Raw genomic sequence first — 24,044 nt, 5'->3', positions numbered from 1 at the left:
TTCCATCCCCGGCGAGTCCATTCTTTTCCAGTTTTCCGGCGAGATCACCCAAAACTTAAAATAAAGTCGATCTCGCCGTAAAACTGGAATTCGGCGGACTCGCCGGGGATGGAAAGTGGTCGGGGAAGCTGCTGGAGTCCGCTGAGGTGGAGGCGTGCCCTCGCACGGCGCCGTACGGTGTCGAACGGACGGAAATCCGCACAGTAAAACGGTGCGGGCGTCCGCACCTGAGAATGCCTCTATATATATATATTTAATTGGAAATTATTCTATTGCCATGACGTATACTGTGTAATCAAGTTAAATGAAAATAGAAGTGATTAAAGGAAGTAGTAGGATTGAGAGATTAGGTATATGTTGAACTTTTAATCATGTACATTGATAAATGACACCTTTTGCATCTCAATCCCTCGAAACTATCTTTTAATAAATGGGTGATGTATCTCAGGTTCGTGAGACATTTCCGGAGCCTGTAAATGTGGATTTGCCGCCATCCTCAATTACACAGGAATATGAAACTCAAGTTGGTGATGCATCTCAGGTCTGTGTGACACCGCTGGAATCCAAAAGCATGGATTTGCAGCCACCTCCGACAGGACATGAGTCACAGTCTGAAGCTAAAGCTGGTGATGTTTCTCTGGTTAGTGAGACGTTGCCGGAGTCCGTACAGCTGGATTTACAGCCATCTTCGACAGCACATAAGTCGGAATCTGAAGCTAAAGTTGATGAGGCATCCCAAGTGTGTGATGCATTGCCAGAGTCCGAAAACATGGATTTGACATCGCAAGAGTTGGGGAACATGGATTTGCAGCCATCTTCAGCGACACATGGGTCAAAATCTGAAGCTAAAGTTGGTGATGATTCTCCAGTTTGTGAGACTTTGCTGGAGTCCGACAACATGGATATACAGCCGTCTTCAACAACTGGTGAGGCTTCTCGGGTTCGTATAACACTGCCAGAGTCTGAGAACATGGATTTGCAACCATCGTCAAGAGCACAGGAGGCTGAAACTGAAGCTAAAGCAGGTGACGTTTCTCAGGTTTGTGAGATGTTGCCAAGAAATATGTCCAAAGACACGGATATGCCACCATCGGCAACAGTGCAGGAGGTTAAAGATGTGAAGTTATCGTCTGAGGAACCAGTGGGTAGCTCCATGGCACGGCCTGAAGTTTCGTCTGAGGAACCGGTCAGTAACTCAGTGGCACCGCCAGAAGCTGAGTGAGTGTCTAACCTCAGAACTTTGTACAGCTTGTTAGAGCAGAAATATGTAATATAAGCTATTCAGTATTCAAGGATTGATTCGCCCTTAATACACGGGTATCATACGCTATTTAGTTATCAAAGTAGATAGAGCTTATGTAATTTATGACGTCTTTAGTGCCCACAACAGTGTAGACCTGTTATGCCCTCCTGGGTGTGGTAGCTTCACTATTGTCTGTTTAGAAATTAGTATTTCACTTGAAGCTAATTTTATTTATCATGCCCGTTTATTTCTTAACCTCATTCTCTGTTTTAAGCATTTGGGATGTGTAAGTTTCGTCCTCTGCCTTGCATTTTGTTTAACCTCATTATTTGGTGGATGATGAAAGCTTAAGACTGAGTATTTGAAATGAAAGTCGTGTAAAATAGGTAAAAGCGAGAGCAAAGTTTTGTAGTGGTGGAGGAAAAGAAATTTTGTTTAAAGCCGTAGCTGAGGCAGTGCCCATGTATATGAACTGCTACCTTCTTCTGAGTGTAGGACTGTAGGTTATGATGTACATCAATTATGTGCTCAGTTTTCAGTCTAATACGAATTCTCCTTCATTAATTTCAATATAAAATGCAAGTCTGAAATGGAGATGTTGGTGACAAAAGGCGTTTGGTTGCAGTAGGGATGGGATCCGTCTTTAGTCTAAACGTCGGCAGTTCTTCCCTTGCTAGCGCTTTGTTCTTGGTCTGTCCAAGTATCCAACTGTATCGGTGTGGTGGTTTTATAGTTGACATTGGAATTTGTGAGGTCCTTCAAGCTGAAGCCTGGGGTCTGTTTCATGGCCTTCAGTTGGTGCTCGGTCTAAACCTCATGAAGTTGGAGGTAAAATCTGAACGGGGTGTCTTAGTTAATCTAATTTCAAGTGCCCTTTTTTTTTTTTTTTTTTTTCTTCTTTTCTTTTTTTTTGAATATAAGGAAAACTTTATTAATAAGATCGACAACAATTGAACATAGAGACATCCAACATATGTTCTGGAGCGAATACAAGCCAAACAAGAAGAAGCCTATAGCTAACGGAATGATGAGCTACACTACTAGTAGACAATCTTAACCCAGTAATTGTTACATAACTCGAAATAAACAGTTAAACGAATAAATTTGCCTACGGACCTCATTGGTGTACGAAAATACTATAAAACAGTAAAGAGTCTGCCACACATATAACAACTACAAGATCTTCAAAAGTCCAAAACGAACACACCTTCTTAAAACCAAGATCCATTGACCCAGGCTCATTCTACTCTCCTTTGCCAGGGAATGTGCTCGGAGTTTAAACTCTGGCTGGCGGAGCCATAGGTAGACCTTAGATCCATGACAATTTAGTTGAGTGATACCTGGATCCCAAATCTAGAACCATACCAAATGAATCCAAACTTGAGCCATGATGGAACCCAAAAGAGTAGATCTCTGCTTCCTTGCAAAGACAACCATTGTCGGCTCCGGCATCCAACCCTGTCGACCCGCCGTCAACAATTCCAACCATGATCCGCCATGTCGCACCACTATCTACATCCACAAACACCGTGCAACACCACCATAGCCACCATCGCAACCACCATCGCATAACTGGCGAGATCAGCACTCCCACCTCTAGCAACACTCTGATCTCACCATCTAACAGCCCCTAGAACCAAGATGGATGCCTAGCCTTAAGGACGTCTCCATCGTGTCTAACTGTCCAAGCAAAGGGATGTGGTAGGTGGATTGAATAAGGAGAAGCAATAGAATGGCAGATGTGCCCTGAGGTTAGCTTTCGATGGGAGCCGCTGGATTCGACGCCTTCAAGGGGAGGCGGCGAGAGTGCCAAAATGAGGAGACACGGTAGAGAGAATAGGGTTTTCATTTGCATGTTGAGGTGCATCCTTTGGGAACCTTTGCTATGAATTACAAAAGACTCATGCATGAGTTTGAGGTTTTACAATTGAAGCACATTCATCAGGAGAGGAACATAGTCGCTAACATATTGGCCAAGAGGAGTACTGCTCATGCTAAAGGAATCTGCACGTTCACTGATCCTCCAGCTTCAACAAATGCCCTAACTTACAAGGCTTCATTTGGTTCATGAAAAGTAACTACCAAGAAATGAAAGTTGTTTATTTCCTGCATTTGGGAATGCTGAAGAAAATGAAATACTTTCCTCAAGGTTGGGAAAATGTGAGGGAAAATTGTTCATTCCAAAATCCATAGGAACCACTTTCCCATCTCATTTCGTTGTATTTATTATTCACAATATATTATTTTGTTATTTTAATTAACAACGATGATTTTTCTTATGTTACCAAATATCGGAATGAAAATTCATCGGGAAATTTTATTTCCTCCCTTCCCGTAGGAAAGATAAAAGAACTACTTTTTTTTCCGCGAACCAAACGAGACCTAAAAGTAGCAAAAGACTTTACTAGCAATGCTTGTGAGAGTTGTGACAACAAACTTACTCGAGATAGGGTCCTTAATTTGAAACCTTTCCATTTGTGAATGCCACAGCTGCTCTACTGACTACTGAGAGGCATTCCACCCTTTTGTTGCACATAGCAGGACTTGGTTTTGCAAGACTTCAATCTTCTTGTTTATCAACATCACTCTTGTTAATTGTCGAGTTAGAATCCAAAGATGGTCGTTGATACCACCTTTTTAACAGAGTCAGATTGCCGGTGTTCAAGATCATCAACAACAAACAACTTCTCGTTCCTTCTTTTCAGAAATTAACTTATATAGTATATGTACCAGGGCAGACTTGACATCGAGGGCATTTGGTCTAGTGGTATGATTCTCGCTTTGGGTGCGAGAGGTCCCGAGTTCGATTCTCGGAATGCCCCGGTCTTTTTTTCAAATTTGAAATCTTATACATCCAAAACGCAGCGTTTTCATCATTCCAGTTTTTGTAGTTATCCAATAAAACGCAGCGTTTCAGACAACAGAAAGACCAAAGTCTGAGTGTGAACAAGAAGAAACAAACCTAGAGTAGAGAGCTTTCTTCCCAAAAACCAAACCGCAAATTTTTTTCCCTCCAAATTTTCCCTCCACTTACCAAAAACCCTACTCTCCCTTTTAACCCATCATTATTGTCAAATTTCACTGCTTCCAATTTAGGGTTTGAGTCGCAATGGGTTCTCTCTGCCACGCCGATTATGAAATCGCGCCGATCAAGACCAATCCACCTCTCGATTCTGGTAAATCTTCTTAAAGCTTCCTCCTTTACTGTAATCACTCTCTAATTCGTGGTCAACAAATCCATTCTGATTCTGGGTTCATTGACCAATTCAATGTTGTTGTGTTTTTCGTGATAAAAATCTGTTCTTGGAGGTTTTTGATTGGTTTGTGATGATGATTTTAGACGATACTGAGGTTATTGAGGATGATACACAAGCGGTGTGTCTTGCCGGTGAAACCCAAGTGATGGATCTCGGCGGCGAGACTCAGCTGTTGGACTGCATTGGGGACATGGAGACTCAGTTACTGGATTTGGATGATCGGGTTGTTAGTGACAGTGAAGGGGAGGACTCGGATGCCACTCAGCTTTTGGATGTCGAGGAGGAGGTGTCCATGAGAAGAGGTGAGGGGGAGTTGGTGGTTGAGGAGAGAACTCAATGCCGTGAGAAGAGGCTGATGCAGCAAGAGAGTCGTTTGGTCGATGAAGAACATAATGCAGGTGCGGCGTCTTTATACTAGTTAAGAATATTAGTGTTTGATTATCGATGCGCCGCTGTTTTTGTTATAGGATAGAGATTTCTTTTCATAATTCATAATGGGATATCATCCTTTCGTTTTGGCATTTTTGTTAATGTGTAAGAGTTTAGAAGTGAAACAAAGCTTTCACTCTTCACCTTTAACTTGTGCATCATAATACTATTGGCTTTTTTTGATCGTATAGTTGGATTTTTGTCTCTTAGGGCTTCATGTTTCTACTACAACACCTGTGGTTGAAGAGTCCCCAGAACTGAAATCTGGTATGTACTGTCTCTCTCTTTCTTTTTCTTTTTTTTTGTGCAAATGCATTTTCTCTTATCAGAAGTTGTGTTGTAGTTTGTTGATTCAATGATCTTTGTGATGTATAAAATAATTCCTTGAAAAAGCTTGGATATAAATGATTAGTAACCTATTATATCAATGTGGGCTTTTAAAATTTTATGTCTGGCACTTTTTTTCAGGATATGTGCGCATGCATTTCACTTCTGTCCGAGCAGCATCCTTGCGGGCCTCTGGTCTAGCGGCTCGGAACAACAGTGGGTCTCGTTATTCTTTGGAGCACCTTACAACTGTAGGTGGTGAGGAAGACAATCAGGGAAATGATATGGGTCGGAACAATGATAAAGTAAAAAGTTCAAGGGTTTGCAGTTCAACAGTGAGAAAACTTTTTACTGACAATCCAGAAGCTGAAATTGAGGAGTTTCCTCATGAGAGTAATAGTTTTGAAGAATGTGAAGACTTGCTTCAGTTGCCTTCTTGTGATTTGGCAGGGTTAAGCTATGCTGATTCTCAAGAACCTGGAGAGTTATCACAGGCTAATGCTCTCAATTTTGTGGATAAGTTTCTCCAAGATAATGTTGAGGAGTTTGATAAAGAAGGAGAGTGCAGAAAGAGTTCTAAGAAAATTACAAAAGTTGTCTCAAGTGCAAAAGGGCCACAAATATTGGCGAAGAAAGCCAATGAGATAAGCTTAGTTACAGATGCAGGCATTTATGAGTGGGATGATAATCGTGAGGATGAAGGAGGAGGTGAATTGTTTCGCCGGAAAAGGACAGACTTCTTTAGTGGTGGAAGTCATGGGTCGAAATCTCTTCCCCAACCTTGGAAAGTGAAAAGGAACAGAGCGGACGAGCCGCATGATAACAAACAAACCTTACAGGGAAAGAACAAGAAAGTTGGTGCAGTTCATTCTGATTCCAAATTGTTGGTGCAGAATTCAAAAGCCAGTGAGGTGATGGAATGTGAAGATGAAATGAGACACAAAAGGAATCTCACTAATGAGTTTGATGAACAGTTCAATATGTGCTCCACTAGAGGACAGTTGGATGCTCATGTTAATAAGCCCCAGGTGCCTGAAATGCTAAATGTAGGTTTTGATACTCAAATAGCTGCTGAAGCTATGGAAGCCTTATTCAACGGTGAAGGAATTTCCAATTGTGAGGTCAATAATGCTATTCACAGAAACTCACCTGAAGGTTCAATGGGAGAAAAGAGCAAGAACACAAGTGTGAAGAAACCCCCTTCTCGAAAAAGAGCACACCTTTCTGATGCAGGGGTTGATTCCCGAAAATCCCAACAAGCCAAGAAAACAAGGAGGGTTGATCCTAACTCAATTGAAGATTCCTCAATAGCACCTCTGGAAAATTCTAAGAATGCCAGGAAGCGGCATGAATCTGCATTGGTGATAATAAAATCAAAGAAGGCCGAGTCACGTGCTGCAAAACACGTAAATATCAGTCAGAGGAAAGTCTCAGAGAGAACACTGTCTGTTTCCATTGATCGAGGCACAGAAGGATCTAAAAAACAGAATTTACAACATGGTGGTACCTTTACACCCATTGCATGTCGAACTAGGCAGTCTATGCTGGTGAATCAGTTCAATGAAGCTGAAAATCCATCCAGTGATTGTGGAGACGAGTCTAACAATGTGATGGAGGATGTTGCTGGTGTTCAGTTGAGTGAAAACTCTTCAAAGCTGGGTCTGAATCAAGCTAGCAGGGTTGGAAACACAAAACAAAACCAAAACGAGCATGCAGATGTTAATTTTGAAGCTGTTGGTAACGGTGTCAAGTTGGATGGGTTAAGCTTTCCTAGAGGACAAAGATCTCGGCGAATTTTGTCCAGCAAGGTTCATGGCCCTGGTAACTTAGATGTTCCATCTGAGCCATCTATTCAGCCACAGAAATTTGGAAACTATGGCACTAGGCGCAAGAGGTCACAGGATGCTAGAAGCACTACTGTTGATAATACGTTTAAAAGAGAAACACGATCTTCCACACGTGGATCTCTTGTAAATAAGAATTTGGAAGAAAATTTTGCACAGAAAAACTTAGACAAAGGAGGTTGTGATGGTGCTCCCCCTCATTGTAATTCTTCTCATAACGATGGGAAAACAATCTCAGAGAAGATAATTGTGGAGAAGACTGTTTGGGTCCCTGACAGGTTGCATGATGCAACACCCTCTTCTGTTAAAATGAGGGATGAATCCCCACGTCAGAAAGGTAGCTGTCAACAATCCGATGCAGCATGTAATACTCCGGTTAACCACAATAAGGTGGTTGTGAATGATGCGTCTCCTGTTTGTATGGGTAATGAATATTTCAAACAGTCATGCAAGAGGAGCCTATCAAGGCCGAGCCTTTTGAAAGAACTTCGTGACTTGAGTTCACTTGAGTATGAACCAACTTCAGCATCAAAGGATTTAAGGAGGAGGAGAGACATGACTGATGTTCGAGTACTATATAGTCACCACTTGGATGAGGACATAATTAAGCGGCAGAAAAAGGTACTTTCTGAGTTCAATTAGCTATTCAGTAACTATGCAAGCTGGTCCGAAGTAATCTGATTGTATGTTGTTTGTCTCGCAGGTTTTGGGCCGACTAGGAGTTTCTGTTGCATCCTCTATGACAGATGCCACACACTTCGTAGCAGATCAGTTTGTGCGAACAAGGAATATGTTAGAAGCTATAGCTACTGGGAAACCAGTGGTCACACATTTATGGCTAGAGAGCTGTGGACAAGCTAACTGCTTCATTGACGAGAAAAATTACATACTAAGGGATTCTAAAAAGGAGAAGGAGTTTGGATTTAGCATGCCAGCTTCACTGGCACATGCATGCCAATATCCACTTTTAAAGGTAAATCTTAAGTTTGTGTCGGTGTTGGTGTTGGCGGATAGATTAGTTACTTGTTCTGTATTTTCCATTAACACGTAGATTTTGCAGGATCGGAAAGTCTTTATCACCCCAAATACAAAGCCTGGTAAAGAAACGATTTCGAGTCTGGTTAAAGCAGTCAATGGCCAGGTACAGGCTTATTTAATCTTCAAAGACAGGTCAATTTATCTTGGATGTTGTAAGAGTGTTTTTCTGTGTCTACAAATTCGTGTTTGCAGAAAACATAGAAACTATACTCTGTTTATAGATATACATATGTGTGTGTGTGGTTTTATCCTGGTCTTACTTGATCTCTCTTCCCACTAGTTCCAGCAAACTAAGTTGTTCTTGTTTGAAATGTTCACTAGGCAGTGGAGAGAATTGGCAGATCTGCTTTGACGGCTAATCAGATTCCAGATAATCTGTTGGTTCTATCTTGCGAAGAAGATTATGAAATTTGTGTGCCTTTACTTGAAAAAGGTATTAAGAGAAATTTCATTTGTCAACCCAAGTATTATAAGAATAGGAAAACAGATTTTTGTGACACTGTTTTATTCTTGCAGGAGCTGCAGTTTACAGCTCAGAGCTGGTATTGAATGGGATTGTTACTCAAAGGCTGGAATTTGAAAGGTTAGTTGCATGCAACTGATAAAACAATTATATGTGCCAATTTGGTTTTGATTCGCAGTGTTCATATTTAGCGTTGTTTGTTTCACCCTTTTGCCTAAAGACTGGTAAAAATGGTCTAACAAACTTGCAATTTTATTCTGTTGACAGACATCGCCTTTTTACTGATCAAGTTAAGAAAACCCGGTCTACCATATGGTTGAGGAAAGATGGCAATAAGTTCCAGCCAGTGTCCAAAAAATAAATAAGGTGGTACCTCTATTTATTAATATCCTTCCTCAGATTTCCAGTTTCTCCTTGGCCATATTTGTTAGGTACGAGGTTGGTCTGCATTCATATTCAAGTTATGTTATCTTTGTATTTCCATGTAAAAAAGTAGTTATGCTGTATATAACCGAAAATGTGTAATTTCTCTTTTCCTTGTAGTACTCCTATATTGGGGTTATGTAGCTAGTGCATAATGGATCAAGGGATGTGAACATATACTGGAGTGTATACTAGTTAGTTTGTTCTACCCTTCAATAAGAGTTCCAAAAGAGATTATTTTATACATGCCTTGGAGTCATGGTTCTTACATGAGGTTTTCTCAAGTATTTAGTCGGAGCTCCACAGTCACAAAAGCAATGACTAGTTTTAATAAGAAGCAAACCGCAAGGACTACAAATGATGAAATATAATCGAGGGACACATGCTCATTGATTCAGTGCAACATCTTTCATTAAACAAAAACGTGTACACTTGATCAAATCTACTAGTAAGAAATTTACATTATTGTATTGATAATTGATCGACCAACACAATGCTACATGCTAGCCTTGTTACTACCAGGATTCAATCATACTGGGCTAGAGTTGTTCTGAGCAACTTGAACTCTCCAACTGAAGTACTGCATATACAATGAGTTGAGGCTCATTGATATCCCAAAACCCACTACTGATGCAAGCAGTATTGAATATATGGCTGGCAGATGAAACTGGGAAAAGAAAATGAATAGCATTAGTTAATATGTGTATGTTCTTGATACCCAAAGTAGCAAGAGTTTGATGTACCAAATAACTTGGCAATTTAACTAAATATTCTATAGGGAAAATTCTATACTCATTGGAGGAGAAACACTTACTGTAGAATAGAAAAGGTGCACGGAGAGTGCTACAAGGCCAAACTCGAGAGCTGCATATGTCCATATATACTCCTTGATTGCTGAATATTAAACAAGAAAATAGTGAGACTGTTATAGACTTATAGGGTATACCACTAATAATTTCTTAGGCTTAATTATACCAAGGACAATGGCGAATATGGATGCTAAGAGACCCAATGTAAATGCAAATGGTGCTGCAACTACAATAGCTTGAGCTTTCAAGTCCCGGATCTGCATAACGAGAACAAATAGGATTAGCGTTTCTATATATGCTACTAATAACCAGCTACATTTCAGTCCCTCTGCTTCACTGTGTGCTTTTGGGACCTTGTATTTCCTAATATATTTGGTCCGGTTCATATTTAACACAAATTTTTACAACGTTTTTAAGCCATTAGATTTAAAAATGTTCTATGGTCAGGATTTAATGTTTGAATGACATGGAAATTGACATGGCATTACAAATAATTAAACCAAATTGAATTAACTTTTCATTAAACCAAAAAACAAAAACTATATTACATATAAGAACAACATACTAAACGATCAAAAGAAAGAAAAAAAGAAAGAAAGAAAGAAGCACAGATAATGCTTGATATGGTTACTTTATGCCGAAGCAAATTATTATCTTTTGATTTTATATTGTGATCAGATCATCCAATTCATGAGGAGACGCATCAACTTTTAGTTTAGTTGGAGACAAATTCTTTTTTCTTAAATTATCTTCATAGATGAATGGACATACCAGTAGTTGCTCAAGGAAGAAGAAATAGCATATTGTGCTAATTAATACCAGTATTACGAAGTCCTGCCATGCACTGCACAAGATATGATTTATTTAGCTATTAAAAGTTTTTTTTTTTATTTTTTTAAAAAAAATTAAAAATTTATGACTATCATATGCTTGAAAAAAACGGAACTCAGCCATTCATTAGAGGATGACTTGCATGAGAATAAACCCTACAGAAGACATTATCTGCTTACTGTAAATCATTGCTGATGGTTAAAATTTTATTTTTTATTTTATAGAGGAATAGAGATCATATTTGTGAATGAATGAAACCTCTCACAATCCTAGCCCTAGTATGCCTGAACTCACTCTTCTCATGCCAGGGTTATCACTCATGTAAATCTTAGAAAGTTCTCTTACATGGACAAGCCACAAGCCTATGCAAGAAAAAAGACAACCCAAACCTCTGTACCTATAGAAAATCTACTTTGGTTAGAACACATGGTAAGATATTTATGGCTGGTAGGAACTCAAGACAGTACTTTCACTAAGGTCCCAATATTAATAACAATCAGAGTATAATTTGGATCCTCGTTAAATTCTTTTTAACAGATTATTTGGATCCTCTAGCACTTAAATTGGATATATCTATTGGAGATTCTATTAAAGACTGTTCAATCATGACTGAACAGCAACAGATACTTCAAAATAGGTTTCTATTTGGGTTTTCATCCACACCTTTATGTAAAACCTAATATGGTCGTGACAACATGAATCTCTAAATGTATCTCATATTTATAAATAAAGTAATTTCAATACCAGATTCTTGTGTCACCTTATTGTTTCTGGATGCAGACTCTGTTGATTTTGGTTCTGTCCGCTGGCCCTTTGAACAGAACTCTGCACCCGCAGCAAGGTTACAGGTAAATTCTGAACCTCCTGCCCACATACCTCACATGTCCTGTTTCCTCTTGTGCTAAACCACTTAATTGCACACTGTTCATGTACAAGTCTGAGAGCACCTTTGCAACTGCATTCCATTTTGAGAGTGTTTTGTTCTTCACATTCATCAAAACAAATCCTACATACTGCTTCTTCTTCAGGAATTTCTTCATCTTCAGCCTCGACTGGAACCGGAGTTATTTGATCTGAGATATGCCAAAAAACAAAGTTAGAGTGGTTATTGGCAGAGAAATCCTCTTTTACAAAAATTCTGTCCCCATCAATAAACCTTAAAAACATCGAATGTTTACCTATGCAAATAGACAAGTAACACATGCAGAATGAATAAGGAATTATAAGGATAAGTTTACTACATACCATCACTAGGATCTGTTTCGATGTTCTCATTTCGAGCAGAAAAAGATATGGATCTGACAATAACAATATTCCGTCCAGGCACGGACAGAGACCTTGAAACTGTAGGCTTCACATTCTCTTTCTGCACAAAATTAACCACAACAGTCTCAGATACTTTTTCTTGTTCCTTCTTTTTTGGAAATCTGATGACTTCTGGATTCACAAATATAATGAGAAAAGAAATCAAAGAAGCACAACAATATAGATGTATTGACGTGAATAATCATACAGCATGATTAAGAGGTACCTTGTAAACTCTGAAACTTGTTCAGACAAAAAAAAAAAAAAGGAAAAGCATAAACTAGGTTTGTTTTACGTGACAATATTTGTTTAGGCAAGCGTGATTGTGAGAGTGGAATTCTCATTAATGACTGAATACTATTGTCATATTTTTGTATATCTTCAAGTGCAAATAAGCATGTGAAATCTAAAAAACTAGGGATGTGCAAAATGATAGACTGCATGACCACTTACATGTGCCTTGTGCCTTTCGTTATACGTCCTTGCAGAAGCAGGTGTAGATATGGATGGTGAGATATTTGATGCTGGTGTAACAGGAAGAGAGGCACACTTTGTCCAAGAAAATGCTGGTCCATTATTGTTCACTACTGGACTTCCAGGAGCTGTATTGGAGTCTGAATTAAGGAGGGAACTTCTCTCACCATCCGGCAATGTGCCTTTCTTCTTGAAGCTTAAAGCCCGGAACAAGCCTCCTGATAGTGGACTACCCTTAGAGGAACCTTGAGACTGGAGTAAACCCTTCCCGCTTCGGCTACTGCCAAACCCTGCATGCCTTGGGGGTATTTGAAGTGATATATCAGGGCGTCTTCCACTATGTCCCGATTCTCCACCTTCTTCCTGTATGGACTTCAGATTCTCAGCACCAGCCTGCATAAAAACCAAGTATCTTAGCAGTAAGTCATAAGATTTATGATCATCAAATCATCAAAGTGAATTCAAACATGTTATGCAAACACAACCCGGGTGAGTACAATAACAGAAGAATATGTCAAGTGCAGAATTCAGCTCAAATGAGTATAGATATCCAAAACAACCTATCTGCTCAATAAGGAAAGTAGCAGTAAAGCAATCATCACTTTTACATATGACAACCAATGAACCAAGATCTACAAAGACTAATAAAGCACGGCACAAAAGAATGTAAAGTTTCCATAAGAGACTTGAAAGCCAGAAGAAATGAACATTGGCCCTTATTCATTCAGATATCTGAAATCCTACCACCAAATCCAAAAGGAACTAGGATCCAGCTCCAATCAATAAAGCAGTACCCAAATCATGGTAAAACTGGAGAACCCAGTTGGTCTTTTGAGCTACAAACAGAAACCCAGAACCCAAATCAAGAACAAAGCACATGTTGCATCCACCCAGCTCCCACAAATTGTAACTCCAAAACCACAAACAAGTGAAGAAATCATCCAAATATAGAAAGAAACCCACAAACCTGAGCAGCAGGAGCTTCTGTAACTCCATTACTCACTCCTTGAGTCGCTTGCATTGCTAACAAACCCAACACAAGCTCCCAAAGAAAAAAGAGTGAAACTTTTTAACAGCAGAAGCGAGTGGAGGGATTGAAGTAGTTGAAGAACATGAGAATTGTTTCTTTGAGGTTTTTATCCAACTATCTATTTGATTAGTATAATGATAACGGAGAGGGAATAATGGAAATTGTATAGAAGAGGAGAAAAGAACAGGAGAATTTCCAAGAGGAGACACTGGTCTCTTCACACAAACAAGACCAAGAAGAAGAAGAAGACGAGGACTTTGTTTTCATGGTCATAAAAGGCTTTCGTCTCGTTGCCGCATTCGATTTCCATACCTGCGCGACTATAATTGATCTGCGTACTCGCTTTTATGTCATGATTCCTTGTCCCAAAGCAGGGGCGGATGACCGGCGAGTGGAGTTTGTGCGCGGCTGAGGAGAGTAGGACAAATGGTCTACATGAAGTTATGAGCAGGTCCACCACATTATACTTGCCACCTGATTTCTAATTCATTACCGGAGATGGGTTCTCTCCAAAAGAAAACAAGAATGAACGTAATTTCTGTTACTTTTTACAAGTAAATTTTTGAGCGTAGATCGTGTTTAAGTTGCACGTTGTTCCCTTCAAATAAAAGACATTACGAACCCGAGTTAACATGAATGGAGAAAGTTATGAATATTTGACAAGTGAAACAGAGATCGAAATAATGAGTTCTAAACTCATCAAGTGAACTGTTCAAGAATTAGTTCCTTGAAATGAGTTGGTAATCACATTGTTTTAATACCTATGTATGTGAGCAAGCGCATGAATCAAATATATTGGAATCATTCACATACCTACATATGTTAGTAAAAACATGAATCAAACACATTGGAATCATTCGCATACCTACATATGTTAGTAAATGTATGAAACCATTCACACACTTATATGTTAGCAAACACAAAAAACATCATATACTGTAATAGTTCCCTTCATATCTATTCTTATTCCAAGTGAACATGTCATTGAAGAGGTTGCGGCCCGTGTTAGTTCGGATTTTGTTATAAAGGTTGCATTATATTATACCATCAAGTAAAAATGATATTATACTTATGACTAGATAACTAACTAAGCAACCCCTATAAGTGGGCAATAAGTTATTGAGTTGGTAAAAATCTTCAAGGGGAAGGCATTCACATTCGCGTTCAAAGTCCAACAAAGCTGCAATTCGAGTTTAAATCTCCACTATTCATGTTGATCAAGTTGAACCCTTAACAGAGTTCATAACCCATAAGAAGTCGAACACAAAGCATTTCATTTTGAGGACATTGATCTTAACCCAATTCGAGGCATCAATCAAATGTAATACCTTACCTTATTTAAAGTGTTTTGAGTGCATTGTTCTTAGTAAATCATCCCAATCTGAATAGAATTTTGAACTTAAATGTGCTCTAACGAGTAACGGGGTAAGAAGATGTTTAATGTGTTTTCTTGTTAAATGAACCTCTTAATAATTTTCTCAAAAAAAAAAAAAAAAAAAAAAAAATACGTCAATAAAAGTCTTAAAGATGATCAAATTAAAGGGGGCACAAGTGCCTAACTAGTAACTACCCATTTGCTTGCTTATAGCTCCGAGTCCGCACTCCAAAACCCGAAGCCCGCTTTTCGTTGGCTCTCCCCGGAACTTGGCTTACTCTGGTCTGGAGCTCTGTAAATCTCTTTGCTCTGCTACTGCCTCTTGCTTTCAATTTCCGACTTCTTATTTGGGTTTGTGTATTTTGCAGTGAATATGAAGTTTCTTGATTGGTATTTGAAGATCGCATTTGGGTCGGCTCTGATTGGAGCTTCCATGGAGTTCTTCATGATTAAAACCGGCTTCTGTGTGAGAACTCTCCTTTTCATCGTTACCCTTTTTGTTATTGTCTTCTTCTCAATTTGTATTCTCTATTTTACTGCTTGGTAGGGAATGATAGAGTTGAGTTTATGATGAATAATATAGAAATTGTTAGCTTCAATTTATATGTCAGCGTATGAAATGTTGTAGATTTATCATGAAAGCTTGTTCCTTCCTAATGTGGATCGATTACAGTGTGCCTATAGAAGTTGTTCATGACTGCTGTAGGATATTTTGAACGTGCCTCAGATGGCATTGTATAAGAATTGGGTTTAAGTGGTGCATTACTGGTTGAACCTAACATTGATAAGGTTTCAATGACATGGGTTTTAGTGATGTTTTGGATCCTTTGAATCGTCACTTGTGTTCAAAGGCAATCATTCAATAACCAATGGTAATAGTCACTCTCAAGTAATTTTGAGGAACGATAAACCTGGATACTGAATATTGACAATAGTCTCCGCTCAATAATTTCTACAACTTATGTTGCAACCCCTATTCTGCCCTGTTGATTTTTTCGGATCCACCCCTCAATCAACTCAGGTCTCCCTTATGATACTAATGTTTTGACCAAATGCATCCCTAAGTTGTTTGTTATGATTTAGATAAACTTTCTCCAACACATTGTGTAAGAGCTGCTTTACAGTCTCTCATAGTCTCATATGATATTCTATTTGTTTCTTGCTTAATCTAATTCGTGGTTCCTTCTTTCATACATGAAGATGATAAAGTAACAGTTCTGGAGTCTGAAAAACGGGCTTGGGAGAGTTCACCAGAGGCTCAGGCGGTCAGAGAAGCTCTCAATCCTTGGAGAAATCATGATGTAGAAGCAAAGAAAGAATCCTAAGTTAGATGGGCTTGTTCTCAAAAAGGTTAGTTGGTAGTTAGAGAATCTATAGTACTTTGTAGAGGCCTATCCATCTGCTTGGCACAGCTAAAATATTGAAAATGTTAATTGTTTTTAGTTGTGTATCCATCCGTATTCAGGATTCATAATGCATTGTAGGCATTATTTCCAGTGGTGTGGATGAATCAACTTCCAAAACCTTTGTTTGGGGTTCTTCTGCAAAAAGGAAACAAAGAAAGAAGAAAAAGAGAGAGAACCATTTTGCTTGGGGTGTCATCTGCACTGTTTTGCTTCAAGGAATCATAATAATATACATCACAGATTTTGTTCTTTTTGGTTTGCCTATTTTTTTTCGTAAATGAGTATTTTGAAGTTTTGAACTAATATCACTTGTACAAAAGTTGAATGATATCCGAGAGGATTATAATCTGTCTAAATGAGCTCAGCTTGAATTTGCCAGGCAGGGATAAAGTACAACATAACTCGAATCTTTTTTCATAGAACGGCTGTTTTTAGCTCAACCTGTATTTGTGGTTTAGTTATTACACTAGGGTACTGCAGAACATTCTGTGCACGTTAGTTTTCTGCAATAACAAGTGAAACTGTTTTCTTGTGCTCTTCAGGAAGAAGATTACTCACGCAGGATAGTTTTTGAGACATACTTCCAAAGTAGGACAAGTGGGAGGTGGCCTTGATCATCCTAAACAATTGTTTCATTCCATTTGAAGTTTTGTAATTTCTATTATTCTTGTCATGGGAAAAACACAGTTTTTCAATATATTGTTTTGAATACAGAAGGTCGATCCTCAGTGCAGTGTTCATGGAAGAAAACACATTCCCGTAACTTGGGTTTTAATGATTTTTTGTATCATATATCCCTGTTGTAGAACACTGATCTATCTGAGAAACTAGAAATTTTATATTTACCCGCCAACTCACATTTTCGTAACATTCCAAACAAAAGAGAAACAAACGTTACATTCATTCATAGTTTTTAGAGCTCGTGCCATTTCGTGGCAACAACCACGTTATGATTAACATGGAATTGGGGGATGGAATTTGATCATCTTTTCATTACTAGGACAGCTGCAACAGAAGAAGCAAAATGAAAGGCAACGAAGGCATAGTGTGGTTTCTTGGCTCTTTTTTCCATTTGAATTAGTAAGGAAAGATTCCAGATGGAAATGGGAGTTGAACGTCCCAAATTTGTAAATGATTTAGCAAAAATATTTGCTTCCCTCCAGATTTGCTTGAAAGATAAGTGGTTCAACTTTGAAGCAAGATTAGCAATGTCATGAAGATGCATTCTGATACCCCAAGGAGAACCGTTTTCTTGTTGACACAGTCCCCACTAAAATCTCAGAGTCTTCTTCTACTTTGATGAAATTGAACGCCTACAGACCCTTCAGCAACAATGACATCAATACGACCAATATTTCCAGTAGAAGCCAGAATAGGGTTAGAAGCATCTCTAATAACAAAACCAGAAGCACCATTCTGATTAACAAACTGAGCCATCAAACTTCAGCTGAAAATCATTAGGCTGAGGAGGAATCTCTCTGATAAGAATCTGGGACTTTCTTTCGTTGTCTAAAAGAAACACCATTATTTTATCCAAAAAAAATAAAAGAAACACCATTAGTTTTGTAATATTGAATAGTCATATTCTGCCAAATGAAAAACTTGAGTATGATCTCTTTGTACATTTCTGAAATTAAGTTCATTTCTGGAATGCCGGAGACAACACAAAACAAGGATAACATAAGGGCTTTTTCTCAGGTGTTTAGATATTCATTCACTATAACCTACAGAAGTTATGAAAATTTTAAGGCATTCACATTAGACCCCTAAAGTATCAGTGATTTGGATATTCATTTCAAGATACGTGTACACTGATTGAATTCATAACGCATCTTCAACCCTGGGACTTTGTATATATAGAAGTCAGTACAAATCTCCCTAGTAGGTTCCAATTTACATAGTTACAATGAAACTAGAACAAAGAAATGGAAATGCAGAAAACCACAATGGGCACTATAACATTAAGTGTTCAACTAACAAATATCAAAACTGCAATATGATAATAGACATCTGATTATCTGAACATTCAAAATTTGAAGCCAGACATACTCAACTGGGCAGCCTCACTCACTTACTCAAAAATATCAAATCCCACTCCCGATGCCGAATCACTCTGCTGCATTCTTACCCCTCTTAGCTTTCTTAAGCTCTGCTTCCTCACCCTTCCTCTTCTCCTTCATATCCTTATTCTCATCCTTAACAACCTCTCTCTCCCTCCCCTTACCTCCCTCCATTGTCTCATCCGGCACAGCCTGATACACCGGCAGCGCAAACGACTCCAACAGCTTCAAATGAAACGACCTCACGCCGCCCCACTTCCTCGGAACAATCTCCACAATCCCCTCAACCGCGGCAACCACATTCTCCACAATCTCCTCACCACTCATCGAAGTCCTCCCCACTCTCACCACACTGCAAGTCCCGCTACTCAAAGACAACATCGCCGACTCAATAACACTATCCACCTGCCCCTTCCAGTCCTTCTTTCCCAAGTCCACCGGCACCGGAATCATCCTCTTGTTCTTGTAGAACACCTTCCCTAAACACCTCGGCAGCAGCTCCACAATCCGGTTATCCGCTAAAAAGCAATCATACGACTCCATCAACTTGCGCTTGTCTTCAAAGGACTTGTAGTCGGACTTGAGCTTGGAGAGTTTCAGTGTCTTGGCGATGGGTATGTTCTGGGACTTGATGCGCTTTTGGATTAGGTCCATGGTGAGATTGGAGGTTCGGCGGTCGTCGTAGATGAGGCAGAACTGGGTGGATTCGGGGAGGAGGGGATGTGGGAGGGGGATTTTGAAGGCGTTGACGCGACTTTTTGGTGGGATTTTGTTGAGGGTGAGGACTAGGTAGGTGAATTCATCGGAGTCGACGAGATCGGGGTTCTCGGAGTTTCGCCATTTCAGGAGGGCGTTGACGGCTTTGCGCACGGTTTTGGGGTTGAGTTTGGATTTGGGAGGAGGAGGAGCTGCGGTGGTCGCGGCCATGGAATGAGAGGAAAGGGGTTTGGGAGTGTGGAAGGGTTTAACGAGGATTTTGGGCCAACTGAGCTCTAAATTAATTTTTTTTTTTTTTTTTTTTTTTTTGGGTAAGCGGGTTAAGAAAATTGAGCTCTAACTGAGCTCTAAATAATTGTGTAAAGGAAAATTGTATTTTTGGGTTTTGGAAAATAAGGTCACATAGGGTTGATGTGTGTTAAGTTAGGTGATGAAGCTCAGAATTAGAACATCGGAATTCTACATAGCAAAATCGTGAGGATGATTCCTTTTGCTGATCAGAGAAATCGAAGAGTCGACTATGGATTGGTGAGATTGATGTTGAAGAAGAGCAGCGCCGGCGCCTGAGAGGTGTTGAGTCCAAGCTCCTACTTGTCAAGCGATATTGGATGTTGCCAAAATTGTTGAAACTTATAAACCTACAAGTAAAGTCTCATACACGCGCGAATATTTAGGTGATGTGGAGTACTCTGTGTGGTCATTACGTAACGTGGGTAACCCATTCTGATACCATGATAAAGTAGTTTAGGGTTCACATCCAAAACCAATAGGGCAATAAGTGAAGTGACCTAAACCCTTATAAACCCATAGACAAGGTCTCATATATTCCTGATGTGGGATTTATATCTTAACAATTGTCTCTTGATTGAATCAGGAAAACATAATCCCCTAGCACAATTCTCCATCCCTCACCAACTACGGCTGGACTTTTTAGCAATTGAAACCAATTAAAATTAACTGATGTTTGCGGTGCGGTTTTCGGTTAGTGATTATAATAAACCGAAAAAGTAACACTTGCAAAAATACATACTTTTTTTTTTTTTTGTAGGAACTTGAGGACCCAGGCTATCCGGGCTCTTCAGTTGGAATAATATTATTAAGAAGAGAATCCAAATTTAGGGGGGACATATTACATGAACCCCTTACATTATTACACATCCTCGAAGATAACATCCCGAATAATAATAGGTGTCTCTTCAATCCAAAAATCATCTAAACTATTCCAGCTAGCAAGGTGGGCTAATCTATGTACCACACCAGTTGCTTCTCGAAAAACATGTCGAAAATGAAAGAATTTAAAGGACTTAGCGTACCTCTTACAGTCTTCCATCAAACGCCAATTTCAGAAAGGTCCTCATCATCCTTTTGAAAGGCTTTTACTAATGCAACACAGTCCGATTCAAACCCAACTTCATCCCACCCTTGTTGCACTGTTATAAGAAGGCCAGCGCGTAAAGCTTCTACCTCCGCATGCAATGCAGACAAAGCGTAATGAACTGGTCGAGCAAAGGCTGCTTTGCAATCACCATTGTTATCCCGGACCACCACTCCCATACCACCTCTTTCCTGCACCTCAACGAAACTACCATCAATATTTATTTTGAGTCTGCCACTAGGTGGACACCTCCATTTGGTATGTGTTCGCCGACTCTGCTTACCAGTGGTACAATCAGTTCTACAATGATACTTTATGTACTCATCCACCTGGTTATTAACCCACCCAGCCACATTGACTGGAACAAAACATCCACCCCTCCAAACAATGTTATTTTGTTCCACCCAAATGGCCCATAATGTATACAAAAACACCTCTAATTTCTTCACATGCATCAACTCTACCATATCACATAACCAGGCTTTAATCTCCATCGCCGGATGAGTACTTGGAGTCGAGGTCAAAGATGAACACTTCCATAGCTGATTAACCACCCCACAATTTTTAAAAATATGGAGCCCATCCTCTTTGTCCCCTCCACAGAAAGGACACTCCACACCCAGATCCACCCCCTTCTTTTTTAGCACCCATTTTGTTGGGAGAACCTCTTTCAAAATCCTCCATGCATGCATACGTACTTTAGGTGGTACATTCACCTTCCATACCTTCTTCCAAATGAAACCCCAACCACCTTGTGAGCTTGACGAAGAGGCTATAGTTTCCATGTGCTCCACCTTCCTTGCAACATGGTACCCGCTTCTCACTGAGTACAAACCTTTTCGATCAAAGTGCCACATCCACCTATCCTCCCCTCCTCTCAAGCTTAGCGGAATTTTTCCTATTACCTGTGCCTCTGCATCAGTGAACAAGTCCTTCAGCAGCCATTGCTCCCATTCCCCACTCTCCTCATCAATTAGCTCTTGAACTTTCATAGCCTCAATGCCCTCCATCGGAGCTGAGAAAGGCCGAAAAGTATAGGGTAATGGGAGCTAAGGATCCGTCCAAACTGAAATCTTTTCTCCATTTCCCACCTGCTAACGCATCCCTCTATTCAACAAATCTCTACCCTTGATGATACTTCTCCAGGTCAGCGAGGCCCCTTTCTTCGCTTGAGCTTTCAGAAAATCTTCATGTGGATGATACTTTGCTTTTAAAGTCCTAGCTAACAAAGAGTTTGGTTGTCTCACCAATCTCCAACCTTGTTTTGCTAAGAGGGCCTTGTTAAAAAGCGCCATGTCTCGAAAACCTAATCCTCCCTCCCCTTTCGGAGAGCACATCCGCTCCCAACTCATCCAATGTATCTTCCTTGAATCATTTTGGTCTCCCCACCAAAATCTAGCCATGGACTTATGCATCTCATCACATAAATACTGAGGGAGTTCAAAACAACTCATGATGTACGTTGGAATAGACTGGATAACGGACTTTATTAATACCTCCTTGCCTGAGGTACTTAGAATCTTGTCTAGCCACCCCTGTGTTCTCTTTCTAATTCGTTCGTTTAGATACTGAAAAGTATCCACTTTCGACGCCCCCACCTCCATTGGCAACCCTAAATACTTCTCATGCTTCTCAACCTGTTTAACCCCCAACACAGCAGCCAGACCATCTTGGAGACTTCTATGGACGTTCTTACTGAAAGAAGCCGAGCTCTTCTCAAAGCTCACCTATTGTCCGGTTGCCTTCTCATACAGACGTAGGATATTTCGCAATATGATGAACTCTCTAAACCCCGCTCGAATAAAAATGAAAGAATCGTCCGCGAAAAACAGGTGAGTAATGGGAGGGGCCTCAGGGCATATTCGAACCCCTTCTATCTGGTGTACGTTGTTGCTCCGCCATGACTAAAAGCCTTGACAAGTACTCCGCACAAAAGAGAAATAAGTAGGGAGATATGGCATCTCCTTGCCTCAATCCTCTCGAGGGAATAAGGTTACCCACTGGTTCACCGTTAATGACAAAAGAGTATGTCACCGTTTTAACACAACGCATAATCCATGTAATCCATCTCTTCCCAAACCCTAGTTGTATCATCATAGCTTCCAAGAACTTCCACTCAACACGATCGTACGCTTTGCTCATGTCGAGTTTTACGGCGCTGTAACCTACATGTCCCCTCCTTCTCTTTTTCAAATAGTGAGAAATTTCATAAGCCAAAATGGAGTTATCAGAAATTAACCTCCCCGGTACGAACGCACTTTGGAAAGGCGAGATTATGTCATCCAGCAGCGGTTTGAGCCTGTTTGCCAACACCTTCGAGCAGATCTTGTAAATCACGTTACAAAGACTAATCGGCCTCAACTGTTGCATATTTTCAGGAGTTTTAACTTTGGGTATCAGGGTAACCCAAGTATTGTTCATTTGTCTCATACTCTCCTCCGACTCCAATAAGACTTTAACAGCCTCTACCACATCTTTTCCAACTATATCCCAAAACTGTTAAAAAGCCTGCGAGAAACCGTCAGGCCCCGGAGCTTTCCCGGGGTGCATTTGCTTTAGTGCCCTGTAAACCTCTTATTAATAATAAGAATTAAATCAACAATGTTAATGCGGTGAGAATTAACTGAAACTGAACTGGTATATAGAGTAACCAATATTTGGTTACTTGGTGTATCAGTTTCAGTTTTAGGCTTCGTTTGATTTGTAATGGGGAACCAAACCGATAGAACCGAGTCCACCCTATCACCAACTGTGTATCTATTCCTCACGATAATGCTAGATCATTGTTGAAATATAGCATTAGCTAAAACTTTTTCATAGAAAAATAGAAGATATATAGACTTAATCCGATACTAATGTGTCGCTTATATTCTTCGTTTAGCTTTTGTTAAAGAATGCTTAAGGCGCAGGCAAGACAAACTCGCCTTGAGTGTGGAACTGGCTAGGTCTTCTCAACCTGAGCTCAATTGCAGTTGTCACTGCTCGATCCTTAGCTTGATCTGGATTGAAATTGAATTTTTCGACCTTTGAATGCAAGCGATTTGGATGCCTATACTCTATTATATATGATTTGGTGGCATTTCTATCTTTGCGGGAAGCAAATGCGGCCATTTGGGAATCAAAAGAGATCTTATCAACCCGTACGTATCTCCTACAAATTGAAGTTACTAGGTCATACACTTCGATTCTACCGATCTAGCTGCTTGGTTATACATCTTAATACACCTTAAAAAACTTATCCTCAAGCATTTTGTTATTTATCATTGATCTTGATTAACTTCGTTGCTAATAATACAACAATTATCTTATAAGAGAATATTGCATGTATATCGATCTTATATCTACAAAACCAACCTAGCAAACTAGCTAGGATTAAGCAAACAATTAACAAAAATGAAAATTGGGTCTTCCCAATAAACTGCAAATTCTGTTCATACGAAAACGTGAACAAAATCATTTGCTTCCTTTCGACTCCAACAACGATTAATTTTGCAGATCTCTTCAAGAATCATTGAAATGCTATAGTAATACATTTCAACGAGTACCAGCTGCTAATTATATGATGATGTTCTGTTGAAGGCAACATCCAAAGACAGTTGACGGTAACAATATACCAAATCAGGGACGTGCAAAATCAT

General features: G+C 39.7%; 5 protein-coding genes and 2 non-coding genes across 9 annotated transcripts in view; 4 read left to right on the top strand and 3 right to left on the bottom strand.

Annotated features, from left to right (window-relative positions):
* The window catches only part of LOC101304668, a gene marked incomplete at its 5' end in the record, with an annotated part of 22,485 nt that extends 20,983 nt beyond the window's left edge, over nt 1-1,502 (top strand). The window contains one exon of the mRNA XM_004298046.1: nt 449-1,502. Within this exon, the coding sequence (XP_004298094.1) occupies nt 449-1,222 (774 nt within the window). The remainder of the gene's footprint in view (nt 1-448) is intronic.
* A 2,491-nt stretch (nt 1,503-3,993) lies between these two features.
* On the top strand, nt 3,994-4,065 carry TRNAP-UGG. The gene has a single exon. It is a non-coding gene; the product is annotated as a tRNA-Pro (tRNA).
* Nucleotides 4,066-4,268: 203 nt separating this feature from the next.
* On the top strand, nt 4,269-9,267 carry LOC101304379. The gene is made up of 9 exons (XM_004298045.1): nt 4,269-4,419; nt 4,584-4,898; nt 5,140-5,196; nt 5,398-7,721; nt 7,804-8,094; nt 8,161-8,241; nt 8,460-8,571; nt 8,655-8,721; nt 8,869-9,267. The coding sequence occupies exons 1-9, from the start codon at nt 4,353-4,355 to the stop codon at nt 8,960-8,962; spliced, it is 3,408 nt and encodes a 1,135-aa protein (XP_004298093.1). The 5' UTR covers nt 4,269-4,352; the 3' UTR covers nt 8,963-9,267.
* LOC101291421 lies at nt 9,216-13,706 on the bottom strand. The gene is made up of 8 exons (XM_004296735.1): nt 13,411-13,706; nt 12,423-12,836; nt 11,910-12,030; nt 11,425-11,737; nt 10,605-10,677; nt 10,000-10,090; nt 9,839-9,918; nt 9,216-9,691 (listed from the first exon to the last, which is right to left on the bottom strand). The coding sequence occupies exons 1-8, from the start codon at nt 13,462-13,464 to the stop codon at nt 9,554-9,556; spliced, it is 1,284 nt and encodes a 427-aa protein (XP_004296783.1). The 5' UTR covers nt 13,465-13,706; the 3' UTR covers nt 9,216-9,553.
* A 1,308-nt stretch (nt 13,707-15,014) lies between these two features.
* Nucleotides 15,015-17,105, top strand: LOC101291041. 3 transcript variants are annotated; one of them, XR_184470.1, is made up of 4 exons: nt 15,015-15,130; nt 15,217-15,312; nt 16,049-16,198; nt 16,797-17,105. It is a non-coding gene; the product is annotated as an uncharacterized LOC101291041 (transcript). The 3 variants fall into 3 exon arrangements; XR_184471.1 differs by having other exon boundaries at nt 15,015-15,142; XR_184472.1 differs by lacking the exon at nt 16,797-17,105 and adding an exon at nt 16,333-16,605 and having other exon boundaries at nt 15,016-15,130.
* A 1,155-nt stretch (nt 17,106-18,260) lies between these two features.
* LOC101304090 (ribosomal L1 domain-containing protein 1-like) lies at nt 18,261-19,241 on the bottom strand. The gene has a single exon (XM_004298044.1). The coding sequence runs from the start codon at nt 19,239-19,241 to the stop codon at nt 18,363-18,365; it is 879 nt and encodes a 292-aa protein (XP_004298092.1). The 3' UTR covers nt 18,261-18,362.
* Nucleotides 19,242-20,360: 1,119 nt separating this feature from the next.
* On the bottom strand, nt 20,361-21,416 carry LOC101303799. Its single transcript, XM_004298043.1, has one exon. The coding sequence runs from the start codon at nt 21,414-21,416 to the stop codon at nt 20,361-20,363; it is 1,056 nt and encodes a 351-aa protein (XP_004298091.1).
* Between the last annotated feature and the right edge of the window lie 2,628 nt (nt 21,417-24,044).

This window comes from Fragaria vesca, linkage group LG4 (assembly GCF_000184155.1).
Source record: "Fragaria vesca subsp. vesca linkage group LG4, FraVesHawaii_1.0, whole genome shotgun sequence".
Classification (NCBI taxonomy): domain Eukaryota; kingdom Viridiplantae; phylum Streptophyta; class Magnoliopsida; order Rosales; family Rosaceae; genus Fragaria; species Fragaria vesca.
This window is presented reverse-complemented; position numbering and strand designations above follow the sequence as displayed.